This window comes from Schistocerca cancellata, chromosome 5, assembly GCF_023864275.1.
Source record: "Schistocerca cancellata isolate TAMUIC-IGC-003103 chromosome 5, iqSchCanc2.1, whole genome shotgun sequence".
NCBI classification, from domain to species: Eukaryota; Metazoa; Arthropoda; class Insecta; order Orthoptera; family Acrididae; genus Schistocerca; species Schistocerca cancellata.
Genome location: NC_064630.1, coordinates 701,647,255 through 701,659,282, shown reverse-complemented (window position 1 = coordinate 701,659,282; position 12,028 = coordinate 701,647,255). Strand labels below are relative to the sequence as shown.

The window sequence follows — 12,028 nt, the reverse complement described above, 5'->3', positions numbered from 1 at the left end:
AGATTGAGGCCTGGCGGATAGCGAGAAGAGAGGATATGCTGAAGGGCAAGTTCCCATCTCCGGAGTTCTGACAGGTTGGTGTTAGTGGGAAGTATCCAGATAACCCGGACGGTGTAACACTGTGCCAAGATGTGCTGGCCGTGCACCAAGGCATGTTTAGCCACAGGGTGATCCTGTTATGACACGAACTCGGTTGATTGGATTGTCGTAAATAATACAGATTCACAACTGAGAGAACCAGTTTATGGAATTAGAGCAAGGATAATAAGGGATTTAATACTCTAAGCTTGCTGCATACATGAAGTGAACAAGAAAAAGTGCAAGTAAAGATAATCTGGAATACTACTACCATACACTGAGCTTATAATTCCTTTAAAGCACCCTGATTATATTTGCAATCCCTATGAATGAAGGGAGCTGAATAGGTCAGATCATAATGCATTCTCATAGTGCATGGAACTTATTTTTTTCCATATTTCTGAATCAAGAATAAAAACTCTTGTACTTGGGCAGCAAGAATGTCTAATACTCTACTCCCTATCAAAAAGACAGTTAAATGACTGGATGGCATATTTACTGTAAAACCATTGCACACTTCCTTTGAGAATTAAAAGTACACAACAGGTAGTCAAAAAGCAACAGGCATATGCCCAATGATTACTAGTTTTTGTTGTATTGGCTTAGGAGTACAGACTTGTTTTTCCAGTAAATTTCCTTCACCACTTATGATTAACAGCCATGTAGTTATGGCCCTCACCCAAGGTTGAATGATGTAATAAAAAATGGCAAAGACTGAGTACCACTCTCTGCTCTCCCAGAATAATATCTATCCTCAATGTTATTTATATCTAAAAACAAAGATGATGTGACTTACCAAACGAAAGTGCTGGCAGATCGATACACACAAAATTCAAGCTTTCGCAACAAACGGTTGCTTCATCAGGAAAGAGGGAAGGAGAGGGTAAGGAGTCATTCCAATCCCGGGAGCGGAAAGACTTGCCTTAGGGGGAAAAAAAGGACAGGTATACACTTGCACACACTAACAGACACAAGCACACATTTGTAGTGTGATAATCATCACTCTTCTATGCAGCATAAAAGTAAACAGAACATCTAACTGGTGCTGTATTTCTCTACATGGTCCAAAATTTTAAACACTGTAGGGTAGGGAACAAGGGTATAAATGAATTATCTGTGAACAACACTGTCAAAGAGCTCCCGTTTTGATTTGTAAAATTGTACTAACAGAATTATTTCACTGTTATAGAGAGGAAGTAAGTGACATTAAGTTGTGGATTAAAATGTAAGCAAAGTCATAACACCCTTTTAATGTGGATCCCTGCACATTTCCACCCAGTGAAGACAGTAAGACTTAGACTCTAGCACATAGTCTTTGGAAGCACAGTTCTTACTTCAGGTGAGTGTGTCACAGTAAGATGACAAACATCAAGCACTACACAAGGAAAGAAGTTATAGTATTTGACGCTGATCATGAAGAAAGACATGTAATTTGGTTATAATTTAATTAAAATAACTTCATGACTGACGTTTCAGTGAGTTGTGTAACAGATCAGGTAAGTCTAATATCAAGGGCTGCATACGTTTCAAAACAAGGCACCACTTTTCCTTCAGTGCTACCTACACTTGTTTCCTTCTTCCCATGGCAGTTCTGTCAGTATGAGCACAAGAATGCTGGCTATGCAGTTGCTTTCCTCTCACCAACCCTCTTACTGAAGTGTGCAGGATCTTGCTAAAGTTGTGAGGTAACACTGAAAGGGTGAAAATGTCTGATTGTTGAGATCAGATGGCCTCTTTCAAAGCTGTCTTTTGAGAGACTGTAGATGACAAGAGGAAATGCAACAGAGAAAATTTACAAACGTGTTCCCCAAGAGGAAGAGTGATGTGTGGAAAATGTTAGTCACTATAGTCCATGCTTCAGACATAAAATACATGTGTGTTCAAACAAAATGGTTGAATACTTGTCTATTCCACTTCCATCATGAGAAAACACTCAGCAACATCACCATTGTGTCCCTATGACCATAAAGTGCACTATCCTCATATTATTTTGGTCATGGCAACTTATGTTTATGGACTAAGAGTGGGTTGTACAGCTTACCACTTGCTTCCAGAACTTTTTGAAGATGGCTATAAATTTATTTTAAAAACCGAATACTGTTTAGAGACTACACTGGACTCGTTAACACAACTATTTGCAGCTATGTTCCTAGAGCGAGCGTATTTAAATTGAATAGACAGACCTCATTTCTCATCTCTAGTTGGCATCGGTATAGCTGTTTGTGGGCTCCACATGCTTGCTGTGTTGCCCATTCTGCACAAGCAGCAGTGACTTTCTAGACCATAGGCTCAAAGTGGTGGGCAGGGACTAGGCAAAGCACCTTCCTCTAAAGTTCACGAACAAGTGGTAATCAGAAGCTGCATGACTGAAATGCTCCCAACCGAATTGTTGAATAAGGTTTTGAGTGATACTAGCAGAACGGGGATGTACATTGTCATGAAACAACACAATGCCATGATTGAGCAGTCCATGCCCAAGTTTTCTCACTGTTTCACCACAACCATACTGACAGTTTCACCTGTGGGAAGGAACACAAGAAAGAGAATGCCCTGTCTGTCCCACAACACAGTGCACATGATTTTTCTGTGTGTGCTGACAATGCTGTTTCTAATTCTTGTTTTTGGGAGGGTCTGGAGTGCCTTAACTCCATCGACTGTTGTATTGATTCTGGAGGGACATGACGAACTCAAGTTTCATCACTAGTCACAATCCTGTTTAAGAATCATCTCCCTCATCACTGTAAAGTTGCTTCGTTTTGTGGACATCCATAAGCATTTTCGGAACACAATTTGTCACAAATTGCTTAAAATTTTACAATCTGATGTAAAACAGTTTTTGAAATTCATGAAAACTCATCTCAAGGAATTATTGTGAATTGTCTGTTTTCAAGAATTTTCCCGTTAAATTTCTCAGCCAAACCATCATTGACAACATAAGGCTGCCCACTTTCTCAATCATTACATTTTCACCATAAATCTCTATAAGTTGAGGACGAATGTCAGCTAGCTTAATGTTCTATACATTCAAAAACCATATTACAGAATGCCTTTCACAGTTGGCAGGCTCAGAGATTATGTTAAACATTCTGAAAGATCACTAACAAATGAAAATGCAACACAATCAGTAACAGCAACACTGGAAAGACAATGAACCAGAGAGACGAGTAGGAATGTGCAGAACTGCGATGCCACCATTGTGGTGTCAGTAGAAGAAAACTGTACTTTCAAGACACTACCCAGAACAAATAAAAGAAATAGGCTAAGTGTGTGGAAAATGTAGACTATGCACGAGACAGGGTTATTTGTGTATGGCTGAAAGGAGTAAAAAACATAGATTATCCAGGCGTATGTGCCAACTTCAGAACATGATGACCAACACGCAGAGGAAACATACATCATCACAGAGAAAATAATGGAGGCTGCAAAAATATTAATGGCTGACTTGAATGCAATTGTGGTAAAGGAGGTACCGTACTGACTTCTGCAGGGAAAGACCACTGTTAGTGACCAGTTACAAACTGAAGTGAAAAAGGATTTTGGAAATTGTAATCTTAACTGTAGGTTACATGCATTGCATTCAAGAGTCACAGGGGGAGGAACGGGTGGCGGCGGCAGCAGCAGCAGCTGCAAATTGAAATGTAGACTTCATTTTAATCAGTGTCTACCATTTGTTCAAATATTCACCTGCAAGGTGTGAAGATTATGTGTTGGAAACTTCAGTTAAAATTTTGTGCAGTGATGGTTAGACAATGGTCCAGCAGTAGCAAAGAGCCATAGAAATTTGGGATGAAGTGAATAAGTATGAGTATGTGTCCAATGTTGAGAAGGGACAGGTAACTAAACAAGGTTTCAAATATGTTCATCCTGATAAATGTGACAGCTTGATCCTGCAGTATAGACATTTTCTATAATCTGCTCCATACAGCATTTTTATCTCTTATCCCAGAATTCTAAATTCAATTTTTTAAAATATATGTTTAAGGAAGCATATACGAAAACATTGGATGTTGTGAAAATGCTATTGATATCACATGGGCACGCCTACATTGAAAGAGGATTCTCAGTAAATAAAACCTAAGGGAGTCTTCTTATATTTCTTTGATTATTCTCAAAGATCACATCAGCTCTTGTGGTGGTGTAGTAAAAGTGGAAATGTCAACAGAGCTTTTGTCTTCAGCAAGTCATGTTAGGCAGATATAAGTGCTATATCTTGACACTTGACAATAAAAAATGCCAAGTAAGTCTCTGGAAGAAAAAAATAGTAGTTTAGAAACTGATGTTGGAAAGTTAACAAAATCTGCTGATGAGTTGTCACAGAGCAGAGAAAACTAAGGCCATTGCACTTGTCAGTCAAACAATTTCTGAAGGACAGCTAAGGAAACAATGGAGAAAGTAAGTGAAACTGAAAAATGAATTGAAGGGGAAAAAAGATTCTAAAGAATCATTTTTTGCTGAAAGTGTTGTATAATTACGTGATTATTCCACATAGTTTGCATCCAAACTGAATGTACTTTTTCATACTATTATCTAAAAATCAATAATGCTGCATAGGGGATGCTTGTGCTAAAAACTTCCAGTTCACTGAAGAAATGTTTTAATAGTGAGGTAATGTATTCTTAAGTTAAAAATAATTATTTGAAACCTACTGTTTAAGAAACTGCAGCTGTTCAAGGTTTTTTATGTACACTCTCTATACATGTAAGCTGTGACTTCTGAAGAACTCCTTAACTTAAAAGAAAGTGTTTACAAACCACAAAAAAGTGCTGGCTGTCAATATCTTCACTGTTGTGCAAATATTTTGAGTGCGATACAGAAACGAAATGTAATAACTAGAGACTGGATTATATGCATTTGCTTATTTGGCTCCTTTTTCACAGGTTATTGCATATTTTAACTAAAAACTAGTGACAATGCATATTTTCACTCTATATTTACAGTATTTTAAAAATTTAGATGGGTGGTCTCCAGCTCGTTCTAGTTTTGATGTCTCACAGATTGACCACGACCTAGAACTGCATTCAGTCGCTAACCAGGAGGCCACTGCCTAGCGAAATCATTACAGAAACAGGCAGACAGAGTCAGAGTCAATGTTTCCTGCGCCCGAGACCTGGTTAATCCCCTCCGCTGTCATACGGTATGCATTGGTAACAATTAAACTAAACTACGCAAGCCTTTAGTCGCGCGTTCATTGTTTCAGTTCACACATCTGAATGCGTTTACAATGTGTAGTGTGATGAGCACCATGCCGCTCAAATAGACTAATTTGTCAAGACAAGTCTGACAACAGCATGTTGCAGTAGCAAGGATTTGTCCAAAGGTTATCAAAAAAGTTGGTTTAACATGGATCTATGTGAAGCATTCATTACAAGGAATATTTCTCTTCACATACTTACAATCCCATACTCAAAGTCTTCCTGTGCAAATAATGTTTAAATCAAAATATACCAGATGAATCAACATTGTGAGACAATTTACATAAATGTTCCGGAAGAAATACGCAATTAACTCAAGGACAGCATTATCTGGATTTCACTTAATGAAACTACAGACATTTGGGGCCATTATGATGCAAATTTAATTGTTGGTGCTTTAAAAGAAGAGCCTTCTTCTTCCTATTTAGCGGCTTGCAAAGAATTTGAAAAAGTAAATCATTCTACGATCGCCAGATTTGTGAATCAGGGTATTAGAATAATATTTCCAGAATCTTCTGCAGATGAAAGGGTGTTTGTGTTTATTTCAGATATTGCTCCCTATACAATCAAAGCAGGAAACGCCCTCCGAGTATTTTATCCCAATTTGATTCAAGTGACATGCTTTGCTCATGGGGTACATCGCCTTGCTGAAGAAGTACGTTCCATGTTTGTGAATGTAAATAAAGTAATTTCATCCACAAAGAAGGTGTTTCTAAATGCTCCAGCTCACATCAATACATACAAAGAACAATTACCAAATTAACCTCTGGAACCATTAACTCACTGGGGCACATGGGTTGAAGCTCTGTTGCTTTACAAGGCCATTAGAGGGGTAGTAAATGACTTTGATAGTGCAGAAGCTTTGGCAGTTTGACAGTGCAAGGAAGCTTTTAATGATTCCAGTATTAAAAAAGTTGAAACTCAAGGTTTGGCACTGAATGAATCTATTCTTGTGAACTCCTCGTTGCCAGAGGTATTCCCAAGAAAACTTTAAAATGTTTCTTTAACAATAAACCGGGCTTTGAAACCTCGTGCCAACATAGCACCCAAATTCAAATACTGCCCAGTTACCTTGGTTGATGTAGAATTGCCCTTATCTGCTTATATAAATGTTTTGAGTGAGCCAAATCACAATATTACTACAGAACATTTGGAACAGTACTTGGTCATTTATGTTTACAATAGTAGAAAAAATGTAAAATAAATTCTAAATGATGCTTTGCTCCAACAGTATTAATTAAAAGCTAACGCTGTTCAAAAAAATTAATGATTGTATGTTGTTTTTTTAAATAAAACATTACAGAGTTTTTGAGCATGCCCCTCTGAGTGCGATATATCTCGAAGTTGGTCTTGTGCATATTGACTGTTTCGCTGTGACTCACTTGCATCGCATCCACTTGTTACCGATAACAATAGCAAAGAAGGAACAATTCTTGAAACACGGTATGCATCCCCATTTTGCAAATTTTTAGAAAATAATCCCAGAAAGGCCCCCTTCCTTACCTCTACCAGGAAGTATTCAGAAAATGGTATCAGCATTCTAAATGTACCTATTTTTCACATGGCCTGAACTCTTCCTCGTAATTAATATGCACAGGTTTGACTTTGAGATATAATGCATGCAGTAACTACCATGTTTTTTTTATTATTTGATCTTGTACATTTCGATACTTTGATGCATTTTTCACACATATTTTAAGGTTTTTATGATGCATATAATGCGATCTCTAGTAATAACTATGTAACAAGTTGCTGTGGGTCCCTTATACCAAAATACTTAGAAGGTATCCCTGAACAATGTCTGAAAGTTTGTCATCGGAGTTACCCTTCATCAGACACTATTATTTAAACAGCACTGCTCAAATCTTTGAGAAATGTTCACAGCTCAAGCACACACCTGAAACCATTGAGCAGCAAATGTAGAATCACTACACAGTGTTGCAGTTCCGCTTGTATATTCAGCTGCTGAATATTATGCTCTTGCATGAGAAAACAATACACTTACAAAGAAGATAAATGTACATTTCTTGAAGTTTTCCCGGTTGATCAAACCGTGCATCTGGGATATTCTTAAGTCTTGTTCTGATACTTTTGCTGACAACCTTTCAGCTATTCTAAAGATAGGTCACTTGCAACATTTATATGCACTATACTCCATGGTACTGTGTAAAGCTTCTCAAAAATCTTGCTAGTAACTGACCTTGAGAACAGATGCATGCCTTAGAGAGGCCATGAGGACCATTACTGACATTGTCAGATGTACATATCTCAGATGGAAGGGTTCCATGGTGCAAATTCTTAAGAAGACAAAAATCCCTAAGATCTCAGCTTTAAATATTGTTTCCCATAATCCACTAGCTGTATGCCTGACATAATACACAACACCTTGTGTCAGTCTTCTGGTCGGAGGTGTCACAGAGAAGTGAAAGACTGCTGGAATGAACATCCCTCCCAGAATGTCCGTCTAATTCAAAAGCTAACAAAAAGGTTTGTTCTTCCCCACAGTGAATGGCCAAAACTAAACTTGCACCTGAATGAGACAAGGGAGATGGAGGCCACATCTTGAAGTGAAAGGACTATGTGTGACTCTGGTGTGAAGGACAGACAATAAGACATTGAAAGCATGGTGTGGGTAGTTCTGCACAAAGGTGGACTGAAAGACTTGCACAAGATGATAACACCATGTTTTGTGATCAAGTGTCAAATTTAAACATTAATCTCCAAATAGAATAAAACAGATGCCGTGTAACAATAGTAATAGCCTATGATCTAAGAACAAAAAAACACACACAACTTTATAACTTAAGAGCATATATATTGACTTGTTTATTGTCATTCCTTTTTCTAAATTTTATACTTAATATAAAATTAAAGCACATGCTTCGGATGTATCACAGTAGATGGACAGAAAATTCAGCTATTAAAAATAGATTACAGAACAGAGGAAAAACGTTCTAACACTAACGATACACTTTAATCTGCATTGTACTGGAGGGGGACAGTGAAGGTGACAGAGTGATACAAAATATCTTCCACATTAGCATCTGTCTCTTAAATTATGTCAACAGATATATAATGCAAAGCAGGAAAAAAACGTACCTCATTGAAATGCGTGAATGGCTTTATGACCATGTAAGACCAATATTCCTTCACCCGATGATTTTCTGGTTTTTCTGGACAGCCAGGATGTTCTACGCATTTATTCACTATAATGATAACATTTTTCTCTACGCAGACCATATATCGCCGATTAAAAACATAGTCCCTATTAGAAAACAGCTTCTGAAATAAGGAACAAATTTCTCTATTGGTACCTTATGCTGGTGTTATCAGTATTCACATCACATTTTTCCTTTAGGAAAAAAAAAAGATTTATGATCTATTGTACAGTCAAATATTATATGCACAACAATCATACACGTTACGTTATTTTTAAAATAATTAAAATGAAATTCTTGTGGAAAGAACATGCTTTTTATATTACCAAGAACTGTGATAGAGTTGTGATTAATGAACAAGATGGAGAGAGACTACGTGAAGATATGTTTGTAATGTAAATTTTACTTTCAAAAAATTTATATCCAATTATCCATTTTAAGGACTGGACAAATTGCAGAATAAAACTTTTGCAGTGAGCCATTTTGAGCAGCAACTGCTAAAAATGTAATACTTTTTATTCTGTTAAGCAAGGTTCCATTGAAATTGCCATTTTCTTACATTACTGTATTCAATTTAAAAATATAAAAAATATGACTTATCCATAAAAGTGTATAATGTAATTCATTAGGATATACCCAGATTATCCTACTTCTTTGCTTAAAATTTTTTTGGAGTAACTGAATAAAAATATTTTTCAAAAAATAATATTAATTTGATCTTATTTCCATATAGTAAACACTACACTTGATTTAAAGAAAGTTCACTAATGTCCATACAATCTATACAAATTTCTGACTAAAATAACATAAGAAAAATGGAATTTCTATTAATGCCAGAGATAATAATTGGATGGTACATTATAAGGTATATTACAATCTGCCCAAAGAATGCAGTTTTGTATTACCTAACACTTGTGTTTAGGAGGAGAATACATTTTGCCAAACCAAGGAAATGCCTGAGAAGGATTTATACATGAACAACATGTACATTTGTTGAGGCCCATTTTCGTTAAAATGCTATTCAACCTCTCACCTCAGCTATTGTGACTTTTTTTTTAAATATATATTTTATATGGGCTGGGCAAAGTAGCGGCATGTTCAGATATAAATTGCTTAGCTGAGCAATTTGTTTCAGTGACAATAGGTTGAAGTGATACTGCAGTGAAAAATTAATTGAAATATTCCACTGCAGAAGATCCTAAAGGCAGCACATGTTTGGTCCAGTCAGTATGTGAAATGGATGTGGTAGTGGCTGTAGAGTTTGAGGTGCAATCAGTTCAGTTTGCTGTGCATCTTCCATTTTGTCTTTATTTTCATTCAGTATACCAGCAAGAACATCACTGTGACTCTCTTAACCATTTTCGTTAGTGCACTACTACTACTTTCCGATAACTTATGAATTTTATTGTCAGTAAGTCCTCTACTTGGGCCACACATGGGATAAATTTAAAAAAAATCACAAAAACAGATGAAATAAACAAACATTAATTAAAAGAAAAGCAGCACAGTAACAACATTAAATAACAATACTGCACAAAAACAACATGGGACAAAATAACAGACTGCAAACAAGTGTATTACAAAGCATGGCATCAATAAATGAACAACACAGTAGCAGAGTTATCAGCCATCAATGTTGCACTGAAACAGCCATCAAAAGTTGATAGCTATCAGCAAACTCATGAATCAAAATTTTGAGCAACAATAATGAGCTCACTATCACCATCTGGAAGTGAATGTTATAAGCTAAACAGAGTGGCGATGAATCGGCTTTATGACAATTCTGGCATCAGTAGGGGGTGACAATAGATCATTATGATAAGAGTCACATGATTAAAAATGGTAGACCAGATCACTGAAAAGAGAGAGGTAACTCGATGAAATACAATATTACGTTCTAAAAATCGTAAACTGGGTGACTAATATTAAAATCGCTTGTTCCTGTCACACTAGAGTATTTATACTGAAATTATGCCTTCAACACAGATAAGTACTACAAGCCACTGCCTTCCTGAAGGTGTCTGCCTGAAATAAAGCATTTTAGGAGGGGACACATAAGTAAAATTAGTTTACCTGTATCGTAACTTGACAGATACAATGCAACAAAGACTTACAGGATAGTGGAGAAAGTTGAGTGTGTGCCATTTCAAGAAGTGATTGCTTTACTTGGCTTGCTGTGTTTCAGGCTGTAACCTTAAAAAACATGAATTCTATTCACAGTAATGCAGTTTTTGTATTATATTAAAAAGAAACTAAGCTTTTGTCTTCTTCAGATAATTTGAAGCATCTCTTCCAACGGGTTGTGAGAAAAACAATTTACACTACAAGGGGTGATCAAAAAGTTCCCGTTCGAAAGCCGTACAGTCCAGAATTAGTATGCCAGTCAGGCCAAATCATTCCACCAACAAACCAGACTGAAGATACACATTTTGTAAAACACTGTGTCCTGCTGTGTGAATAAGTCTATAACTGTCTACTGTACATCCTCCTCTGATACGAATTGTTGACTTTTCAAAGCTTTTTTTAAGGGATCGAAGGCACGAAAATCGTATGGGGAGAGATCACGACTATAGGATGGTTGCTTGAGTGTCTCCCACTTGAGTTGGCATAACTTCTGCATTACAACATTTCTGATATGGGAATGTGTGTTATCATCATGCAGCAGCAACTCTTGTTGCTGCATTCCACAGAGGTGGTTTTTAACAGACATGCTGCCCCCATATGTTGGTCCTGTTTGGACTCATTTGCTGAAAATTTTGCTGCAGTTCACATTTATATTTTACTGCACACTCGCCGGAAGGACAGGATGCCACATTAATCCCTTGCCTACATGTTGGCATTTATATACCCATATCAAGGTCCTGCTATGCTGCACATATGCTGCAGCAACATCCTCAAACAGAAAGTGACGATGACTGAAGTGGAAAGGATATAGAATGCAGACTGCAATCACAAGAAATGTGTTTCCTGAAAATTTGTTAATATTGAACACAAATTTAATTATCAAAGGTCTTTTCTCAAGGTGTTTGCCTGGAGCACAGCGTTATATGGAAGTGAAAAGTGGATGATATGCAGTTCCGACAAGATGGGAAATAGCAGCTTTTGAAATGTGGTGTTACAGAAGAATGCTGAGGGATAGATGGGTAGATTGGGTAATTAATGAGGACATGCTGAATCAAAATGAGGAAAAAAGGAACTTCTGGCACAACTTGACTAAAGAAAAGTATAAGTTGATTGGACACGTTAGGCTTCAAGTGATTGTCAGTTTTGTAACAGAGGGAAACAGAGGAAGGGTGAGGGGAGAGAATTGTAGGGGAGCAAGCAGGTTCTAAGGGATGCAGACAGCTGTAGATATTCAGCAATAAAGACACTTGCAAAGGATAGGGTAGCATGGAGAGCTGCAGCAAACCAGTCTTTGGACACAACAACAACAACAACAACAACAACAACAACAATTTTAGTAGGATTTTGGAACACATTCTGTGTTCCAACATTAAGAAATACAAAGACAAAAACACTCTACTGACATACAACCAGCATTTTGCACACAAAGAGTAATGAGGGTTATCGACAGGGGAATTCCAGTTGATTCCATACTTC

The 12,028-nt window shown here is 37.0% G+C and overlaps 1 protein-coding gene across 4 annotated transcripts in view; it reads right to left on the bottom strand.

Moving 5' to 3' along the window:
* Nucleotides 1–12,028, bottom strand: part of LOC126187977 (stAR-related lipid transfer protein 7, mitochondrial) — a 132,690-nt gene that overhangs the window by 23,517 nt on the left and 97,145 nt on the right. For 3 of the 4 annotated variants that reach the window (XM_049929377.1, XM_049929376.1, XM_049929374.1), the window contains exon 5: nt 8,370–8,552. The exons of the other annotated variant lie outside the window; for it this stretch is intronic. In XM_049929377.1, the coding sequence (XP_049785334.1) occupies nt 8,370–8,552 (183 nt within the window). The remainder of the gene's footprint in view (nt 1–8,369; nt 8,553–12,028) is intronic. 4 annotated transcript variants of the gene reach the window in all.